This window comes from Vulpes vulpes, chromosome 12 (assembly GCF_048418805.1).
Source record: "Vulpes vulpes isolate BD-2025 chromosome 12, VulVul3, whole genome shotgun sequence".
Classification (NCBI taxonomy): domain Eukaryota; kingdom Metazoa; phylum Chordata; class Mammalia; order Carnivora; family Canidae; genus Vulpes; species Vulpes vulpes.
The window spans coordinates 131,168,909-131,191,629 of record NC_132791.1 but is presented as its reverse complement, the minus strand read 5'-3'; the positions used below and the strand labels follow the sequence as shown (position 1 = coordinate 131,191,629).

The following is a 22,721-nucleotide window of genomic DNA, read 5'->3' as shown; positions in this document are numbered from 1 at the left end:
AAATAAAATCTAAACATGTTAACCAAAATGTCAGGGTGCCTGGGGGGCTTAGTTGATAAAGTGTTTGCTTTCTGCTCAGGTCATGATCCCAGGGTCCTAGGATGGAGCCCCATGTGGAGGGTGTGCAGAGTTCTGCTTCTCCCTCTCCCTCCACCCCTCCCCCCGCTCATGTGCTCTCTCTCTGTCTCAAATAAATAAATAAAATCTTAAAAAAAAAAAAAAAAAAAAACAACCTGAGCTGGATACTTAACAAACTAACCCAACCAGGTGCCCTTAAAAGTAACATGAACTCTTAGTGAAAACTTTAATAATAATCATAATTATTTGAAATCTATGGAACATTCCCTATGTGCAAAGCACTGTTATGTACTTTATATATACTAACACACATACATAAGCAGTTAGTTTACGACAATGTCCAAATGACTATTCTTAGTTTAAATCAAAGGCTCAAAGTGAAATGTAATTTATTTCTTATAATTCTATGGTACCTGGTCAATGTCAAATAAATTTAGAAAAGAAATAGTGACAAATCAAACTCTCCTTTATCTAAGGTATATTACACCCTAAGGATGCAGTTTGCACACTGAGCCCCCACCCTGTTTCTCCCCTTTGCTATGAGCTCTAGTATTTACTGGACATCTTCCCCTGGAAATCCCATGGGCGCTTCAAAGCCAACCACAGCTCAGACCTACTCCTCAGCTTCTCATTCTCCTGGGTGGGGTTGAGCATGAGCATGACAGTCTCTCTGCTCCACTGTCAGAGAAGTGAAGCTACCACCCAGTAATCCCAGGTGGGGCCCATGGGCTCCCTCCCTACATGCAGAGCACCGGCTTTCCTGGAGGCCTACCCTCACACCCACCCTTCCCTAGATGCTAGGGAGGCTGAGGTCAGGTCTAGGCCTCTGCACTCACCACCTCTCAGCTGCTGTGACCTTGCTAAGATGTGCTGACACTGGTACCTAATGCTGAAAGCCGCTGGGGCCATGTGGCCACCACCCATCCACACTCCAAGGTCCCTGCACTGGAGCAGTGCCACCTCCAGACATTTCAAGTGTGCCAGGTGCCATCCCAGCTCCACAGTTCCACTGGCAGGGTTTCCAGGCCTCCTAGCATCCTTTCTCCCCAAAACTCTAGGTCTGTGGACTTTGCCTTATTTCCAAGTCTGAGCTGGAAGGTCTGTCCAGGGAGGTGGCCTCTGCCCCTTCTATATTCCACCTCACTCAGACTTAGATGCCTACTCTGTGCATGTTCATGTGATCCTAACAGCACCTCAGCTAAAGGTGGAAGTATCTGTCAGTGATGGATGTACTGACTGACCTTGACCACACTGAACTCCCCTTACTGCAGGGGCTCTGCGCACTTACCTAGGTGCCCTCCTTCCTTAACTAAGGCACCACCTGGCTACTGAATTCATGTTTGTGAATGCGCAAACATCTCATTGAAATACCTTTCACATTTGCATTATATTTAAGGACAAGCCATGTGCATGATTGATTCTGAAGACAAACAGCCTGCATGTTCTCTGCTTTACCCACTATATGGGGGATCTAAAGCAAATTACTCAGTCCTCAGATAAACACTGTAAAATACATGTTCGAGTCAGGCTACAGATTACAGAACTATGACTCAGAGAGATTGTGTGTTTGATGTCTGTAAAGTGCTTTGAACAGTTCTGCACGTAATAGCTGTTCAGTAAATAGGAGTGACTAATAGCTCTATTCCCAGTAAATTTCAACATAAAATCATGTGGTTGCCTTTAAATCAGAAGTCTCAGCTCTCCCAAAATATGAATAGCAGTACTTCATCATCAGCCAGATTTGATTAATACTATTGTACTGTTTTCTTCCAGGTTTTTCTTGGAAACTTAAAAAAACAGGTGGTGTGTGAGAAGACCATGCACCTGATACTGAACCCAAGATAAGTACACTTAAGAAACAGGGAGAAAAAAGAAAAAAAAAGGGGGGGGGGGAAACAGAGGGAAAATCCTGGTGTGCGGTGCACCACATCACCTGGATGCATCTGTGTAAGTGTTGCGTGAAGGAATCAGGGTCAGTCAGCCCAACTGCTCAGGCCACACACAGAAAAATGAGGACAGAATCTCAGTCTTTACCTATTACCCAGGATATAATGAGCATCTCCATCCATGAGAAACAGGATGTTTTCATCCTGAACAGCTGTCTTGCGTTATCCGTGCTGGTTTCATTAGGAAGGAGTTTGGTGCCTTCAAATCTGTCAGCTGCATTCATGACCAGCAGTCCCAGAAAAATGGTAAAGGAGGCAGCATGTGCCACAAATTTCATGAAGGGTCCGCGCATGATCCTCCCCATCTGCCACAACACACACCGAAAGAAAATCTTAACTCTGGTTAGTCTACTTTGCAAAACACACACATATACACAGTTATAAATACCTGTGTACTCCGGTGTTCTCCAAGATAATTATGTATATTTATATAACTAATGAAAGAATAATAATTCTTTATGCTGTCTTAAAATTTTGGTCATATCCCTCATCTACACTTGCTGATATTCTGGACTTACAATTAAATAAGTTAACTTTTCTGTTAAACGATACTTAAATTCTTAAAATATTATATAACATTGACAAAATAGTATTTTATGACAAAAGGCAAAGTATAGTGCCATCACTAATCATAAAAGCCAAACTAATTTAGTAGATGAAAATGTGGAACTGGGGATCCCTGGATGGCTCAGCAGTTTAGCACCTGCCTTTGGCCCAGGGCACGATCCTGGAGTCCCGGGATCGAGTCCCGTGTCAGGCTCCCGGCATGGAGCCTGCTTCTCCCTCTGCCTGTGTCTCTGCCTCTCTCTCTCTCTCTCTCATGAATAAATAAATAAATAAATCTTAAAAAAAAGAAAATATGGAACTGAATCCATTTGCCATGTAAAGATCCTAGATCCGTGTTTGCTCTGCCTGCACCTGATGTGGCTGTGCTGGTGTTCAGGTTGACAGAGTAGAGTCACGAGCACCACACACAGAACCCCCAACTGAGGACAGGACGACAGGCAGTTCCCATAGCGTATTGGAAACAACATCCTGAAATGACACTGGATTTAAAGTCCAACATTGTAACTTCAGGTTCCAGAGTCATTCTCTCATTAGCTGAATGGCAATGAGTAAATTTCCTGAGTTATGGGGAAATCATATTCTTCATGTGAAATATGGAAACAATAAAAGCTCTTTTGCTTCTGTTCTACAGGATTAGTTTTCATCAGAGATGCACAAGTCTTAGGTGGGCAGAGGGACAGTGTGTCCAGGATGAGTCTCAGGGGATCCATACATCCCCTGAAATAGTGAATGACTCAGCATATATATGCAGATTAGATTTCTTTTTGGAAGGGGGCTTCATTGCTTTTAACAGATTTTCAATTCAATTTATTATTACAGGAAAATGTGTAAATTAATAACCCATCAACACTTAGCCAGCAAGTAATAGTTTCGGTGCTTTACTCTGTTCGCTCATGTCCATGACAACAGTCTAAGGGGAGGTGCCCCTAAGACTCTGTGTTGCTGATGAAGAATTTGAGGATCCTAAGATCCAGAAACCAGCCTAAAAGTCACACAGCTCCTTAAGTGGTAGAGCTGGAATCTGAAAGCAGGAATTCTTGTTTCAGAGTTAATGATTCTATTTGGTTTACAAATAATTTCATATTATTCTCCTTAAAGTACAGAGATATGTCATTTCTTTGAGGGAAAAAAAGGTTCTTTTATTTATTTATCTTTAAGATTTTATTTATTTATTAATGAGAGACACAGACACACACACACACACACACACACAAGCAGAGACACAGGCTTCATGCAGGGAGCCTGAGGTGGGACTTGATCCCAGGATACTGGGATCATGCCCTGGGCTGAAGGCAGGCGCTAAACCCCTGAACCACCCAGGGGTCCCAAAAGGTTCTTTTAATACTGAAGAAAAGCTTAACATTACAATGGAAGGGATGCAATCAAGTTCTCTGTTCCTAGAAACCTTACTCGTCTATGTTTTTCAAAATCATAGAAGCTAAAGCTGAAATTAATCCTAGTCTAGTCTCTCCTCTCTCTTTTTTAAAGATTTTATTTATTTACTCATGAGAGACACACAGAGAGAGAGGCAGAGATGCAGGCTCCATGCAGGAGGCCGACCTGGGACTCGATCCCGAGTCCCCAGGATCAGGCACTGGGCAGAAGGCAGTGCTAAACTGCTGAGCCACACAGGCTGCCCTCTCTCTCTCTTTTTTAAAGATTTATTTGTTTGTTTGTTTATCTGAGAGAGTGCATGAGCAGGAGGGGCAGACGGAGAGAGAGATGATCTCCAGTAGACTCCCCTCTGAGCACGGAGCAGGCATGGGGCTCTAACCCAGGACCTCAAGATCACAACCTGAGCTGAAAACAGAGTCTGAACCCCACCTGATCACACCACCCAGGCACCTCCATACACCTCTATGTCTTACTACAAATTATTGAGAGTTGTGTTCCTCTTTAAACTAAGGGAGGTTTTGGCACCATTCAGTGGACTTTAGGAATTGCAGTGAGTTATGTATTTTAGTAAAATCTGTCATCCATGTATGCCGGGATATAAACAAATTTCTAAAAAAAAAAAATGACCGTAGGGCAGCCCCGGTGGCCCAGCGGTGTAGTGCCGCCTGAAGCCCGGGGTGTGATCCTGGAGGGCCGGGATCGAGTCCCACCTCAGGCTCCCTGCATGGAGCCTGCTTCTCCCTCTCCCTCTGTCTGTGTCTCTGCCTCTGTGTGTGTGTGTGTGTCTCTCATGAATAAATAAATAAATAAAATTCTTTAAAAAAATTTAAAAAATAATAAAAATGACTGTAAATAAGGGGACTTACCAATTGAACAAGGTAAATAATTAATGGGCCTGACAAATTTTTGACGTAAAGTGTTGAAAGAAATACTTGGCTTTGGAGATTATATATTATACTTTTTTCAAGTATTTAATGATGACTAAATACCTAACTGCCAAATACCAATAGGAACAGGAAAGGTGGAAGCAATCTCTGACTGACTTATTTCACTCAGCATAATACCCTCCAGTTCATCCACATGATTGCAAATGGCAAGAATTCATTCTTTTTGATGGCTGAGTATTATTCCATGGTAAGCAAAATAAATCAGAGAAAGACAAATACCACATGATTTCACTAATATATGGAATTTAAGAAACAAAAGAGAAGATTATAGGGGAAGAGAGGGAAGAATAAAATACAGTGAAAGCAGGGAGACAAAACATGAGAGATTCTGAACTCTAGGAAACCAACTGAAGGTCTCTGGGGTGGGGGAGGGGGTGACTGGGGGATTACCAAGAGGGAGGGCACACCATGTGATGAGCACTGGGATGTGCGAAGAGCACATGCATGTGCCCTTCATGCAACTTAAGAATCACTGACCTCTACCTCTGACACAATTGAATAAATTCAATCAATTCAATTAAATTGAATTTAAATAATTTTTTTTTAAAAGTTGAAGTTAGCTTAAGCTAAAATGGCTTGAAATCACAGCATGACCTATTTTTATTGTAATGAGCATAAAACATATTTGGGTTATGGTGGACAAAGGAAACAAGTAAAGAAAAAAACTTTCTGCTAGAAGGAAGCAGACTTGAGGAAAGAAAACCAACTTTACACAGAAATAGGGACTTTGTCAAGGTATACAGGCCTGCAATCTGATCTGGCTTAATTCTTATGGATGTGTCAGAAATTGTTTAGTTTTCAAAGTAGTTTTTTTTTTTTTTAAGTAGGCTCCACACTCAGCATGGAGCCTAGCTAGGGGCTTGAACTAGAACCCTGAGATCATGACCTGAGCTTAAATCCAGAGTCATATGCCTAACCAGTGGAGCCACCCAGACTCCCCTAGTATTTAAAATAGTATTTTATTTTCTTTTTTTGTATATTTTTTTACTGAAGTTCGATTTGCCAACATATAGCATAACACCCAGTGCTCATCCCATCAAGTGCCCCCCTCAGTGCCCGTCACCCAGTCACCCCATCCCCCCCACCTCCCCTTCCACTACCCCTTGTTCATTTCCCAGAGTTAGGAGTCTCTCATGTTCTGTCACCATCTCTGATATTTCCCACTCATTTTCTCTCCTTTTCCCTATAATCTCTTTCACTTAAAATAGTATTTTAAATAAAAACATCAATATAGCTTTTAAGCAATATTCCCCTATAACCTGTAAATAGTGTTTATGTTCATTGCTAAGGGAAAAATTGTGAAGGTCAATTTTATCATCATACTTCAAAAGCTAAATAAAAACAAAATTTTTAATTTTAAATAAAAATAAATATACCTTGACAGTGTCCTTTTAATTTAATTATTTGCCTCAGGGTTCATAAACGAGAATGGAAAACAGATGCAAGGAAAGAAACATGACCAGGAAAGAAGAAATAGTAAAGGAAATTAGGTTAATTAGAATTCAGTCAAAATCTAAGAAACTCTAAGGACTGTCAAAAATAGTGTTGTCAAAAAAAAAAAAAATAGTGTTGTCAAAACACCAAGCACTCTGGAAGTCATCATGCTTCTGAACTCCCTGGATATGGAAAAGGACAATCATTCAGTTTGGAAAGATACTACAGTTTGATCACAGAGTCATCAGGAAACCAGGATAATTCAGAACACTCCCGCCCTGGCTACTCAATTCAGCTAAATCTTTGAAGACTTGGGAGCAGTAAGGTAGGAAGGGAGTACCTATGCACGTGGATGTGACCTGTGTGCTAGTAAAGATAATTCTGGATTTTTGTTTCAATGAGAAATCTGTCATTTCTATGACAAAGAGAAGAAAAGAAAAATTATAACTTTCTAGAAAAAAAACACTACTAATTTCTAAATCTACTAAATCTCACTATTTTTACCTTTTCTGTTTTACTTCTAGAAGCTCAATATGAGGGCCTTATATATTTTAAGGGAAAAAAACTCATATGATGACAGATTTTGCCTTCAGGAAAAAGCCCTGAGTTTCCAGCAGTTCCCATCATTGACCCTGCAGGGGACTATGTCTTTCCCTCTATGAGGAAGCCTGGCTCCACTGTGGCCCAAGTCCACTTAGAAAGGTCCCTTCAAATCCCATCAAATATGTGACTAAGTAAAAAGAAGACTATGTTGCTTATGGTGACTCATGTGTTTGCATCCTTGTGCTACAAATGTTTGAAGATGAGTCCTGGCCGCATAAAGAACAGCAAGTATTTGACTGGTGTTTGTACACAGCACCCGGGTGGTCCAGCAGACATTTTAGCCACATCGTTTCAGAGTTATTTCAGTTTGACTCTCAGAATTGAGACTTAGTCCCGAAATGTGGCTTCAAAAACATGAAGAATGAGATTGCTGGCAATGCAAGACAGAATTCTGTGCCTGTGAAGAGTGACAGGTCAACACAGTTCAGACTTGTGCTGTCACACTAATGAAAGGCTGGGCCCTTTGAACATAGTATCTCCACCAAAGTCTGAGCAGATGGATTTTGCTGACAGACTATCTTTGCTGTCCCATCGCAGTGTTCTTTGTCCCTAAAATAAATATTCTTCACGGAAATGAGCATCACATTAGTATTTACATGGTTGTTCTTTATTTAAATTGAGATTTATCTAGTCAAATTGGCTAAAATAAATACACACAAAAAAGAACTAGTATCTCGGACTTTGCCTGAGGAGGAATAAAGGACAAAAAATTATATTTTAGTATTATATTTAAAATATCTGTTCAATGCATACTATGACCTCATTAAATTTATAAAAATATATGAAAAGACATGCCTCTAGTGGGGATTGAAAGGAAATATACTAACACAGTAACTAGTCTTCTTTCTCAGCTCAGTAGTGGTGGTATAACAGGTTAAATATCCATTTTCCCGTCTATCTCCCATAGCAAATTAATATTATTTTTGTAATACTAAGAACAATAATATTATTTAAACCCAACTGTGACTTCCATGAAATGTTCATCTAGGAAACAGAATTTTCCCTGATTCACTGGCTCTAGATATATGGCTCTGCAGACTTCCAGGACACTATTCAGGTCCGGGCTCTGCAGACATACCTTGCTACATGGAGCGAACCAGTAAATGAGAGCCAGGAAGGGCAATCCGACCGCCACTGCGAGGACCACAAGAAACTTCACCGCCATGGTCTGCTGCCGTAAGCCAGACAGGTTCTCATACCATATGGACAGAAGCTGCTGCTGACAGTTTGGATGAGCTACAAACTAGCAGGGAAGTGAGAAAACATTTAATAGCTTGATCAAAGAAAAGTTCATAAACTCCTTTCTTGTGTTTTAATATTTTGTTCTGGGGTTTTCCATGAAAAATATTGTTTGAATTACAGGACAAACATTAAACATCTAGTTGACAGGCATCAAGCAACGTGGCAGGAGGTTCTAATATGTATTATATAAATTTGAAGATTCCCATTTATCAAACTCTTCCTTGACTACTAATGGTCTTTCTTTGAAAGCATAGAAAAATTTCTGAAATTTAATATTATAAAAAGATTAATCAGTTCTTTGCACAAGGACTCATATGTTTTTCTCCATCTTGAAAGAGTGATGTAAAGACTCTACTGGCCAGATATTTAAATACTTTTTTAAAAAAAGCATGCCACCTTTTCTGCACTGACCCACAATGCTACACCCACTGACTCCCATTTGTATATGGGTCTGTGCTTAGGCTGCCTCTTCTATTCCACTGATACATTTTTATTCTTGTGCCATAAACTCTTTCAATTAAGAAAACTTTATAATTAAACTTTACTTGTTATTTTCCCCAATTTTTATTCTAGCATATTTATTTTTTATAAGTGAACACTACATATGACAGGGGGCAACATTATTTAATATACAAAAAGCAACAGTGCAAAATAAAAATTGATTTAAAAATATTGAAAGGTGAGATAAAAGAAATACAAATGGTTAATGATGGTTAACCTTGAAGATAATTAAAACATGATACAATATTTATCTTCTGAATGGTATTCTGAATGGTAAGATTTAATAACACCCATTGTGAATAGAAAAAAATAAGTCCTCTGGTATACCAGTGGCATGTATATACACCAGTACACTTTTTTTGAAGGGAAACTTAGCAAATATTTTGAATTAATGAAAACCTGAAGAAAATAATAAACACTCTTATTAAATAGCAAGCTGATTAAATGAAATAATAATATACAAACAGCTTTTGAAAAGATGAGATTGATGTTTATTTACTGAAATGTGAAGATATCCAAGATGTAAATTTGTGGAGAGGAATATAATAGTGCTTAACTATTCTCCACTAAGAATTGGGAATATAGAGGGGCTTCTGCTGGCTCAGTCCCTGGAGCTTGCCACTCTCGATCTTGAGGTTGTGAGTTCAATCCCACATTGGGTGTACAGATTACTTAAAAGTAAAATCTTAAAAAAAAAAAGAATTGGGGAAAGAGAAAGGTGGCATGTCTATACTGCTTGAAAACTTGCCATAAGCATATATGGTAAGTTTTATTAGACTCTTTCTTATATAGACTAGTTTAATAGAAACTATCTTTAAAAACTTTTGTGTTTTTTTTAAAAGATACCTAATCTAAGAAAGCAATCAAGAATGGAGGGCATGACATGAAGGCAGAGACTGAAAGTGGTCCCCAGAGAGTGTTGGAGGGATTCAGATGTACCCCAGAAGGAATCAAGGGCACTGGTCCCAAACCAGCACACAGAAACAAACGGGAAATGAAACTGGGTCTCCAGTGCTGCTGTTCCTCTCATATAACCAGGACACACAAAGTCATTTTCACAGCATGAGACAAGCACAAGAAAGTGGTAATCACTGCCTGGACAAGTCTAGATTTCAAAGACTCACAGCTAAGCTCTAAGGGTTACTTAAAGAACCTGCCTCATGCACCTGCAGGTTAGTGAAACCCAGCTCGAGAGCATTATGCCAGCCCCTCATCCTTACATCGCACCAATAAAAACTGAAATAGCGTACATGGGCTTCATGCCTGACCTTACTTTTTTTACTTCGTATTTAATGGCAAGTTTTAAACGGCTGAGATTTGGACGACCGTGATCTCCGCCACTGGGGCATGCTTCAACATCCCCATTCAGGATGGCCTCCACTTCTGCCGTATTCCTGCACAGATCAAGGAGTCCAACAACAAAATCTTTGCACTGCATCGACAGTTTTTTGTAATCATTCTAGGAAAGACAAAACAAAACAAACAAAACAAAACAATGGAGAAGTAGCACATTTACTATGCTATGCAGTGGAATTTATCAGTGACTTGATAGTTTATATAGAAAAACAGATAAATTCTATCTTAAGTTTACTGTTCTTTCAATGTGCTTTAATTGCTGTTCTGCTGAGTGATTTCTGAAATATTTTAGCACCGTAAAGATTTTCTTCCTATCCAAAGAAAAGAGATTTGTCTAAAACATAATCAAAGCTATGGAAAAGTCAAAAAGTCATGTACTGTGTCAAATTCATCTGTTGGTTCAGAAGAAATACAAAGTGAGCAACTTTCCCCTCAGCCAGATCTTACTACTTTGCACATGTCGTATCTCTTATGTTCGTTCATGACTTCATCGGCAAGCGCATATTATATATTTGATAGATCTTTGGAAGATCTTGTAAACTGTGTTGGTAAACTTGAGAAACACAGGACATTTAGAGAGGTCCTTGAGAAAAACAAACGTGTCATTTATCTACTTACTAAGTTGTTATTGAGGAACTTTATGTACCAAAATCAGAGTCAAAAGACAAGATCTAATATAAAGGCTGAAAACCAAAATTCTTCTCTTTGGAGAAAAGAAAATTTAATGAAAATGCTTTTTTTTGTAATTTATTACTGATTACAATATAATGTTGGGAAGATTTAGAAAGTGTAGATCATATTCAAACATCAAAAATTCACGTTTTGAAAACATGTTCAACATCACTATTCATCAGAAAAATGCAAGCCACAATGAGATACCACCTTCCATCTGTGAGAATGGCTAAAATAAAAAAGACAATAATGTGTTGCCAAGAATGTAGAAAAAAGAGAACTTGCCTGCACTGTGAATGGGGATATAATATACTTCAATTAAAAAAACCCTCTAGGTTATATACACTATGTATTAGTATCTTCATTCAGGTCTGTGTTTTCTCTTCCATTGAAATGAGGCCATTTATAGCCCAATGTGAATCAAGAAAATATATTAGCTGGAGGTTGTTGCATTGCAAATGGATTCCATTGTCTCATGTAATCTTCAAAATCATCTTGCTTAGTTTGGTTAAGAATGTGTCCAAGATCATCCAGGCACTTAGTATCAAAATCAGGCTTCAAATACAATTCTGTTTGGCCCCAAACCCTTTGCCTTTTAGAATTATGCCACTTTCTATGTAGAATGCTTTTCTTTTGATCTTTGAAGACCTAGGAAGCAAGTAGGGTAAATACTATTCCCATTTTGCATATCAAAAATCTAATCTTACCATTTACATCAATGTGGATGGAACTAGAGGGTATTATGCTGAGTGAAATAAGTCAATCAGAGGAAGACAATTATCATATGGGTTTCACTCATGAAGAATATAAGAAACAGTGCAGAGGATCATAGGAGAAGGGGGGAAAACTGAATGGGAAGTCATCAGAGAGGGAGAGAAACCATGAGAGACTCTTAACTCTGGGAAAGAAACTGAAGATCACTGGAGGGGAGAGGGGATGGATGGGGTCACTTGGGGATGGGCATGAAGGAGGGATGTGATGTGATGAACACTGGGTGTTAGATGCAACTGATATGTAACTGAACTCAATCTCTTCAACTAATGATATACTTACTACAGGTTGGCTAACTGAATTAAAAAGAAAAAGAAACTTAAAAAAATATATAAGGTCCCCTGAGGTCACAAAGCCTGAGTGGCAGAGTTTACTTTCAGAGCCACAGCTTTGCTAGTTGTCTCCTCCATCCTGGAAGTACTGGTATGCTTAGGATAAAAGATCTCTTGGAAGAATCAGGAAAGGAAGTTGCTGGGGGAAGTCTATATGGATTTGTATAAAGCACCTACTTGGGTGCTTTACTCCTCTCTGTAAATCATGCCAAGTGGCCTTCCAACACAAGTTAGTGACTTCTACATAGGCTACACTTTGCTAATGGCAGATGCAAACAGATTCCCAAAGACAAATGGCTCATGCTACTTCCAGACAGGTATCTGCTCAGATAGTATACACAGAGTCACAAGGAAATATCCTTACCCTTTTCACGCAAAAGTCAGTTAGGATCTTGGCAACAAATTTTGAGGTGTGTGAGTGTATATGTTCCCCATGTCCACTATCAAGTAGAATGGCTACTGGTTTGCACTTTTACACTAAAATATACCTACAATCAAATCACAGATCTTCCACTGCTCAGGCATGTGATCTCAGATAGCTTAAAACCAATATATGAAGTAGGTGCTATTATTATTCCTATTTTACAAAGGAGAAAACTGAGGTTAAATGAGATTAAGCAAACCACATGTAGAATGTACTTAGCATGGTGCTGAACATTTAGCAAGCTTTCAGTAAAGCACAATTATTTTATTCTATGCCATTAAAGGCAAGATCTGAAAACAGGCCCATCCTTGATATTTGCAAGTACCCATGCAGCTAAAGGTAAACTTCAATGCATCTAGCCTTTCTTATATTAGCCTTCAACTCCTAGATGTATCCTTAGCCTTTAAAAAGACAAAAATGTAAGGATCAAAATCGATGTTCCCTACAATTCCAAAAAGGCTCAGGTGAAATTAGATATTTAAAAGGAGAGCATGTTCCAGTGTGGGGCAGGACTGTTCAGTAGGAACCTCACGAGCTGAAAAAGTATGGGAGCTTTGTGCTATTTAATGCCTGACCTAAAAAATTGTTTCCAGTTCACTACTAATTCTCAAGACATATTCTCAAACAAAACAAAACAAAAATTTTTTTTAAAAAAAGAAAGAAAGAATAAGACTATGGGAATCCCTTTACAAATGTTTTCATATTTAAAGTTCTCTGAAATTGACAGGTAAAGTCACTTGAAATGAGTGTTGGCAGTAGTTAATTAGCCAGATGCTGCACTGTGATTTTGGTTCCTTGAAAGGAAATGTGAAGCTGGCAGGTTGAGTTAACTGTGGGTCATGTCTTTGGGCCACATGCTCTCACCATACACTAGTAAATTAGCAGTGAGTGTTTGCCTGTCAACCTCTGAGTTGAAAAGCAATGAGTGATGGAAATTCTGGGGCTGGGAATCTGGGCTTTCATCCTCTCTAAATGCAGCACAAACCATGTGGACCGAGAGGTATCTGGCATATCTCTCCATGCATCTTCTATAAAAAGACTCCTTGACTACTTCTTTTGTAGCTACGAGCTATAGTTTTTGCTGTCATCTGGCTCTGAAATATCTTTTCCCTCCCCTGCCTCCCCAGATCCTTCGCACTCTGCCCTATGCAGCTGAAATGCCATAGCACCTGTAACTCCCCTGAGGACTGACTGGGACTGCAGAGCACAGTGACTATAGCTCACCTAGTATTTCCACTTCTCTCTATATCACATCTATTTACATGCACATGTGTCTCTCCAGTCAAACCAGGACTTCTTTCAGCTTATTCATCTTTCTGGCCTCAGTGGCACCTATCACCATGCTTTGAACCCAAACATGGTTCCCCAGGAGACAGAACCTGCTCTAGAGTACTGCATACCTGGATTCTGAGCCCAGCTTGCCAATTAACAGATGTGTGTCTTGGGCCTTAATTAACCTTTCTATGCCTCCATTTCATCTGAAAAGTATCTCATATCTTCTCAAGGCTGTGATAAGAATTAGACATAACAAATGTAAAGTGTCTACAGTAGACCATCTCAAAATGGCAGTGATCACAAGTTTTACTACATTTTCATTACAACAAAGAGTTTGTTCAGAAAATATATAAAATTATTTCCTGTCCATGGTAACTAGCATGATGTTGCACCTACTAGAAGCATATGGATACACCTTGACTCTGGCTTTTGGAGAGTGAAGTCCTTAACCTAAGAGACCTACCTTGAACTCTTTCTCAATGTTGGCCAGCACTGCCAGCTCATTGCTAAGTTCTAAAGCTGTCATGACTGGGTCTTCACTAGACAGTGATAGGTAAGCTGGACTTGCCAGGCCCTTATAGGCATTAATCCTAGATCTGGAGTGGCTGAAGGAGTCATGCTTCTGTTTTTGGTTGCATTCACTGCACTTGCAGAAATAATCATGAGGCCGTTCAATCCGAGCACCCTTCCGCAAGAGGGTGTGCACTATTTCATATTCCTGGCAGTGGGCAGCCAGAATGATTGGGGTCACATCATGAGAGAACCGCGTCCCATCTTCATCATATGCATAAAAATCATCTTGCTGGAGTTCTGACTGGCTGGGGCTGGTTGCTAACCTCTTGCCTTCAGCAAAAGCTGGATGGCTGAGAATAGCTTCCACGATCCGAACATAACCTTTACTAATAGCTAGAAGCAAAGCGTCCCCAACTCGAGACAGGTTTTCTTTCTTGAGAAGAAGTTCTGTGATTTCCAGATGCTCATTGGCCACTGCCAACTGCAGGGCATTCTGGCCCATGTAATCTACACAGTTGACGTTCAGTGAGAGACATTCTTCTAACATCTTCCTCACCACCGGGATGTTGCCGTATTCAGCAGCATCTAAAAAACGCTCCTCCTCAACAGATAAGCTTGTTGAGTGATCATTAAACATGTATGCTGGTCCCCGGTTGGCTAGCCTTCTCCCCTTCTCACGGAGAATCGTCTGCCGCCGGTGAGCCAGTCTGCTGTCGGTGTCCCGGCTGTAATAAAATAGAAAGATTGGAACAAATCATATTAAAAGCATTTTACTGTGCCAAATGACCTGCTGTTCATCTAATGCAACCCTCAAGTATATTAGATGTTGCTCATCAGCTCTAGACCAACTATAATATAAATGAAGATGTGTTTGTTAATGGATTCCAAGAACTTCTCCTTTAAGAAAGCCAAGCACTTTGCAGATTTCAATGTTTCCATTTGGGGTGGAGACTGGCAATTCCTATCATCTCTCTGTGCTGTTCACATAGGGATTAACGGGTATGTGTCGATCACAGATGCTGTAAGGCCCAGGAGAACCAATGGTGACAAAAGTAGAAACTTTCCTGCCCTAATAAATCTTACTGTCTCAGGGAAGAAATTGGGAATCAACACAGTGCCTTGTCATCAGCTGTTTGTCATGATAAACCAAAGCAGCATTATCTAATGATGCTTCCAGGAGAAAGTTACAGGCTAAAGATGGAAAGATGTGTAGGACTCAGGGGAGGTTATGTTTTGGGAGTGTGAGACAGAGTGGGTGCAAATAGACAGTTTCCCCAGCACAGGGATCAACCAGATGCTACAGCACAGGTCTCATTAATGGGAACAATTGAGACTTGGACTCTGCGAGGTGTTCTAAAAATCACTGGAAATGAGAACATTGTGATTACAGTGCAGGTGGGAAAGAACACCTCTGTGATGAAGACAGTGGTCAAAAAGGTGGCTAGCCTTCAGGATAAGCCTTCACTCTGTGATAGGAGAAAGCGATTCTTTCTCTAATCAAATGCTACAATGGGGATTTTTTTCCCTTATTGATTTATAACTTTACGTCTTATAGTTTAAGACTCAATCCTTATCACTATCATTAACCACAGACTCACATGGGCCCTTCCCTGCAGAACAAAGAGGGGATATGTTAGGAGGACAAGGGCCTGAAATTTCAGAGGGGAAAAGGTGTGATTGATGATAGATGTGAGAGATGTTTCCTTCTTTATAAATGTTTATAGAGCCATCCATCTAAAACTGTCACAAATTTCCCATTAGGAAGAAATTAAAGTCAGTCCAAAGACCCCATAAATGATCCTTCCCTCCCATGTGGCCTAATTATGTTTCTCTATGAGTCCTTATCCATCTTGGTACCAAGTCTCTTGTCTCTGGTAGTGTGATGCCCAAAGAAGTAGTGATATGTCAGCCACTCAGAAACAGATTATGGTTCTCTAAGGAGCTCAAAGAGTATGCTGACACATTCACCAATGCTTTCCATAGACTCATTCAGCAATAAACCCTTCCACCATCCTTGGTCTCTCTTCAAAAGTAACCAGCCTGATGTTTTATTAAAGAGACAACTTTGTACATTTAAGAAATGATGTCTAGCGAGGCACCGGGGTGGCTCAGTCAGTTAGGCATCTGACTCTTGATTTCAGCTCAGGTCATGATCTCAGAGTCATGGGACTGAACTCTGCATCAAGTTTTGTGCTCAGCAAGGAGTCTGCTTGTCCCTCTCCCTCTGCTCCTCCTGCTACTCTCTTTCTCTAAAATAAACACATAAAATCTTTAAAAATAAAACCATAAAAAATAAATTTAAAATGTTATCCCAGGCCAATGGCTAGACATATGCCACAATTCTATTAATTTTTAAAGTAGGTCTTTAGATACTGTATAGGGAACTTTTGTTAAATATTAAGAAAATGATTTTTACATCTATTTTGATTTCTATAGTTATTGCTTTGTTTTCAATTCCATTTTTAATTTTATCAAGTTATGCACATGCACAATTTAAGGACTCCATAAGCATGTTATAAAAAAACAGCAACCCTATGTTCTTCATTTACCCCACTTTCTGATCCCCAGAGGTAAGAATGTCAACTATTTAACTGATTATTTTATAATTTCAATCCTTATATCCATATAACTTAGTAATATTGTGATTTCTGATTTTCCAGGTTTGTCATTATCTATGGATTTCCCACCGAAGCTGAGCATTTAGCTCACTTTCACATTCTCCCTCCTCTCATACACACACCCACATGGACACATACAAACATGTTTCACAGCTCCATGTCATTCCAGGATAGTTATGGTGTAACTATTATGTTAGGATAATGCAGTGCTAGTTCAAGCTTTGACATGCATGTGTCTTTCCTGGCACTACTTCTCTGTGTCCTGAAACCCAGTAATTAAAAATTCTCTTTCTGTATTCATATGCTTAATGTTCTGTGTATGTATGACTAATTCAACAAAACTCTACACTCCTTCAATCTAAATCTTCATTTAATTCATCCAATGTGCTATGTGTTTTTTGAATTTTAGCTTCTTGAAGAGTGTCTATGAACCTGGACCCAGCTGTGGTCTAGATTCAAATGTATGTTGTTCTTGGATCTTCTGTTTGGCATCATCCCAAGGATTCTCTTCACTTTACTTTTGTGATGGATCCTCATGTAATGTATCCCAGATCCTCCTCCCTCTCAGTTCACTCCCATAATCCAGGACAGCACATCTTCTAGGAGCTGACAGAGAAAACGAGCAGGAGAGGAAAATTCCTTCAGGTTTTGCATGTCTAAAAATGAGTTTGTAATATCAACAATCTTAATTCGTAGTTTGGCTGGGTAGAGAATTCTAGGTTGAAAATAATTTTGAAAGACTTGTTCTATTAGATACTAATTTTTGTAGTAGCTCTTGGGAAATATGAGGCTGGATATCTCTTTGCTGCTGCTATCCTAAAATTACATAGTTTTTTATTGGAGGGAATCTCTTTTCCTCCATCATTCTGTGCACCCAGTAAATATTTTCATCTAGAAAAAAATGTGTCCTCTGAGAAATATTTTTTTTCTTTTTCTGAGAAATATTTTTTACTCACATCTCTGATAATTTTGTTTCTGGCTCACTGTTGTTTCTGGGAGTCCTTTTGGATGCTGGACATTCTGGGATTACCATTTAATTTTCTTATCTTTTCTCTCCAATTTTCCAGTTAATTGCGTGTTTTTTTTTATTGATTTGGTTTTAGTTTTTTAGGGGTTTTGTTTGTTTGCTTTTGTATTATACTCTGGACATTTCTCTAACTTTATCCTCTAATATATCTTTTGAAAATTTTTCTCTGCTATTATGTTTTTAATTCTCGAGAACATCTTTTTGTTCTTTAGAACACCTTTTCTTCTTTCAAAGACACATTTTCTTCTCTTCTCTAAATCCAGAGACATTAGTGATAAAGACTCTACACAGATCCAAATACTTCAGAGAATCTACTTCTAAGTTGCTTTTTCAAAAAGATTTTATTTATTTATTTATTTAACAGAGAGAGAGAGAGCACAAGCAGGGGAGTAGCAGAGGGAGAGGGAGAAGCAGGCTCCCCCCTAGGCAGGAAACCCAAAGCAGGGCCAATCCAAGGACCCTGAGATCATGACCTGAGCTGAAAGCAGATGCCCAACCAACTGAGCCACTAGGTGTCATAAATTGCTTTTTAATGAATATTTCATCCTCTATATTTTGTATCAGAGTTTTTCCTCAAAAAGCTAGTGATTTTTGTAGCTATTCTTTTCTATTGAAAAAAGTATTAATTCCAAAGTCTTTTCTAAAAAAAGTGCAATTTTCCCTCAGAATAATTTGCTAATGTAACTTTTGGCAAAAGATGATTCTTGGAGGTGAGTCTTTAGAAAGGCAGCATTATGTCTGAAGTAAAGAATGTTACCTGAGGTCGAACTGCAGAGAGATCACCAAGACTTGTCATGTAAGCAGCCATCCATCCTCTTTCTTCTGAGATTCTGACCCCCTTCCCTTCTCTCTGTCATTCTTCCGGCTTCTAAGAATCCCCTGCAGTCCTGCCTCCTGCAAGCATTCCCCCCATAGTTGCTGCGATAGGACCAGAGGAACCTCACACCTTAGGGAAGGGGAAGGTCTGCTGAACATGGATAACGAAAAAGAGAAACTGTAAAATCTAGAGAAAACAGTTAAGATGAGAAGCACCTGAGGGGCTCTGTTGGTGAAGCATCTGCCTTTGGCTTAGGTCCTGGGATCAAGTCCCATGTCAGAGGGGAGTCTGCTTCTCTATCCCTCTCTGCCTGCGGCTCTGCCTGCTCACTCTCTCTCTCTCTCACTCTCTTTCTCTCTCTCTCTCTCTCTCTCTCTCTCTCTCTCTCTCGTATGCTCTCCCCCCCCCCCGTAAAATAAAAAAAAATCTTTAAAAAAATAAAAGTGGGATGAAAGTACTAAGAGTGAGGACTTGGGGAAGAAGTTCTGATGCTACTAAAACAATACCAAATAAGCACAAAATAGACACAAAATAAGACCAAGAACCAAGTCTGTTTTGTTCTTTTTCTTCCACAAGAATGGGTGAAATAATTACTCTAACCAAGGCTTTTCTGGGGTCCACTGAAATTACAAATGTGGAAAGCTCCTAATTTTGGGTTTCACTATTTCTCATGGCCACAGGAATATGCATTTCTATGAACAAGAAGATCACCAGCTTCATCACTTCTCAGCCATTATTCAGGTGGAAGACTAATAGAAAGGCAAGGACTGCAATGGTGATCGATTGGCTTTTGTCTTTTTAAAGAAAGAAAAATTATTATCAGTAACTTTACTCATATTCGAATTTTTAATCTGTTTTCCAGAGTGTTATTCATTCACCTAACACCTCTAAATATATACTGAGGTATATATTCTGTATTCTATTACTGAGGTAATATACACTCAGTTCATTTTGAGTTGCGACATCTTTAATTCCAAAATTTTAAAATACTGATTTATGACTTGAATGCCTACAGATCTGAATAATGGCAGGTCCTAAACCAGCAAGCCACTATTCATAAAGATATGTCCTGTTTCCTTCTAGACTATTATGGCTTTCATACCTATAGCTTCCATTATTTTGAGGAAACAGCAAAAACATTTCCACAGGGAATGTTTTCTTCATTTTTTAAAAAAGAGTTTATTTATTTATTCATGAGAGACAGAGAGAGAGAGAGAGAGAGAGAGAGAGAGGAAGAGACACAGGCAGAGGGAGAAACAGGCTCCATGCAGAGAGCCAGAAGTGGGACTTGATCCCGGGTCTCCAGGATCATGCCCTGGACTGAAAGTGGCGCTAAACCACTGAGTCACCTGGGCTGCCCTGTTTTCTTCATTTTTAAAGCATCTCCTGTCTCATCATTGCAAACACTAATATTAATCACTGGAGTGACATACATTTCAGATACACTTTTTATAAAAAGGCCTGGATTATCATCATTTCTTTGGCACTCTGTCTAGAGGGGAGCCAGACATACAATGTTTATAAAGGCATCTGAGAAGATGCTGTGGGCATACACCACCCATTCTTGCATGGGTGGTGAGATAGAGGGAGGGCTGCCAGTAGGGGGACCCAACAAAATGCATATTTTGCTGCCTCCTGCCTTCCCTAACTGCAGTCTAAAAAGGCTCTATTTTTTCTGTATGTTGGTAAATTGAACACCAATAAAAATTAATTAAAAAAAAAAAAAAAAAAAAAAAAAAAAGGCTCTATGTATTGTATTTTGTCACAAGTGGTGTTGCTTAATCCCTGCCTTTCAAATGCAAAAGCAAAACGTGTAAAATAACTTTTCAAGGAATACACATTTTAAGACTTTCAAGAAAGACATTAGATGCTGCTAGATTACATTTACCCCTTCAAGAATGGATTTTATAAGGCCATGTTGTAGAACTGTACTTTAATTGCAAAGAAACCTAGTAAAACCATCTACTAGAAAAGGGGACACCCAAAACAATATATCAACAGAAGCGATATTTTCATTCCAGCTAAAGGGCATATTTTTGCAAAGTCAGTTCTTCTATTTAAGAAAAATATTTATTAGGAATTTTTATTCATCCATTTAGCCACATGTAACATGATTAGATGTTTAGTAAGCTACATTTTCATGTCTGTATTTTAAAAATTTGTTTTATCACAATACATAAATACCAGTTCCAGGAAGGAATGTATCTAGCCACTGCCCCCTCGGTCCTCAAATATTGATTAGGTCATGAAAATCAATAGTTTTACATACCTCATTTTCCTGATACTTTTTGCTGGCGAGATAGTGCCAGTTGCCCCAGATAGTGAGAGATGGAATAATCCATCTTGATTGAAAATGCTGGTAACGCAAATTAGCTTCTGAGTCAGATGGACTGTGTGCTTTGAGTCCATAGCATGTAATATCTCTATTTCCTGTTCAAATATAATGTGCTTTTACCAAATGGAATTGCTCTTATACAAACTAAGCTTTATATTAAGTATCTAGCTTAACTTTTTATTTGTTGTTTCAAAAATCCTTGAAATTTTAAAGGGAAAGCACAGTTGTACTAAAGCAGTGTGAATGTAAAGGGCATGTGAGTATCCACGAGGCACAGGGGAGCCGAAAATGCCGACAGTCAGCCAGAAGGTGAAAATGAAGGAAATTCCAGGATGTACATTTTATTATCTGCACAATAACCCATGGGAAAAGTTGAACTTAAGTATTTAGAGATTAACAGTCAACACAACTGGCAATTTTGCCAAACACTTTAGGAGAATGAATGATAAGAGTCCTTTTATCCTAATGAGACTGTTTTTACATGTCTGCTTACTCCGGCCACACACATCTGTCCCTCCCTCTGGGCTGAGGAGCAGTCAGCATATGCGGTGGCTTCCCAAGTCCCGAGAGGAGGGACTGTTGTGTCTCTTGTTCACCAGAGGATTCCCAGGGCTTAGCAGAAAGGCACATTGCAAACTAAACAAGAACCAAGCTTCTGGAGCCCACGTGCTCCCAGAGAGCCAACAGCAAAGAAGATGCACAACCCTACCGACAAAACACAGGCGGAACCTCATTGTGTGGATCCGGAGATATGAATAACATCGTAAATCCCAGAGGGCAGGGCAAGATGGCAGAAGAGCAGGGGTCCTCAACTCACCTGGTTCCACCAACTTACCTGGATAACTTTCAAAACATCCTGAACACCTATGAATTTGACCTGAGATTTAAAGAGAGAAAGCCGGAATGCTACAGAGAGGAGTTTTCGATTCTAGCAAGGTAGGAAGGTGAGAAAAAAAAAAAAAGAAAAAAGAAAAAAAGAATCAAGTCAGGGAGGGGCACCACAAGGAGCCAGGCTAAAGCAGGGTGGCAAAAGCCTCTGGGACAGGAAAGCCCACCCCTGGAGAAGCGGGAACTTTAAAAATCCACACCAGATTTTTCTGGCATGGGAAAGTGCTCAGCAGGGATTTGGGCAGAATTGCTGGAGGGGCAGTCAGTGAAGCCTCCAGTTTCCCAGAGTCACTAATAGAGGCAGTGTGCCCAGGGTAAGTGCACCACAAACTGTGGACAGACCTCGGTAAAGGGCTGGAGTGCGCAGCTGGTGGGGCATGGGGGTGGGGGGAAGCCAGTGGGTTAGGTGGGCAGCTCCGGATAGAGGGGCCTGCACCTTGCTGCCTTCGGGAGCCGGGCTCCCCAGAAACGCAATTCCAGCAGCACAAGACCCCGAATCCCAGAGCTCTGAGAGTGGACAAAGCCCACAATCCTGCACTCCCCCTGGGACAGGCAGAGGAGGGGAAGGCAAGGACAATGAGGACTCTCCTGCTGCTCGGCACCCTGCAAGCTGTGCAGATCAGTGCACCCACACCGGCCATGGGAGCATCTTGGCCAGGACAAACTGGGAGACTGTGGTAGTTACTGCGGGGAGCTGACTCCAGGGCTGGAGACCTGGCTGCCACCAGTGTTGTTTTTCCTCCTTGTTTCACCCTGTGCCTGGAAGATGAGGGGCCACCAGGGAAAAAAGGCCTCACGGGATAAACAGCTCACACTAAGCCTGGCACCAGGCAGGGGGCAGAGCATCTCCACCCGGCACACATACCTGAGAATCAGCACAGCGGACCCCTCCCCCAGAAGACCCGCTGGAAGAATAGGGGAAGACCAAGTTCTTGACCAAGCAGCCCTGGAAAGCTCCAAGGGAAGTCGAGGGATTTATA

At 40.1% G+C, this 22,721-nt stretch overlaps 1 protein-coding gene across 2 annotated transcripts in view; it reads right to left on the bottom strand.

The window, feature by feature from the left end:
- The window catches only part of TRPC6 (transient receptor potential cation channel subfamily C member 6), a 117,316-nt gene that overhangs the window by 19,288 nt on the left and 75,307 nt on the right, over positions 1-22,721 (bottom strand). Inside the window, exons 1-5 of one of the 2 annotated variants that reach the window (XM_072729961.1) lie at positions 18,459-21,831; positions 14,007-14,781; positions 9,987-10,172; positions 8,049-8,213; positions 2,113-2,329 (exon numbers count right to left, since the gene is read on the bottom strand). In XM_072729961.1, the coding sequence (XP_072586062.1) occupies positions 2,113-2,329; positions 8,049-8,213; positions 9,987-10,172; positions 14,007-14,693 (1,255 nt within the window). In that variant the 5' untranslated portion in view covers positions 14,694-14,781; positions 18,459-21,831. Of the gene's footprint in view, positions 1-2,112; positions 2,330-8,048; positions 8,214-9,986; positions 10,173-14,006; positions 14,782-18,458; positions 21,832-22,721 lie in introns of those variants that run through there. The other variant, XM_072729962.1, reaches the window with a different exon arrangement.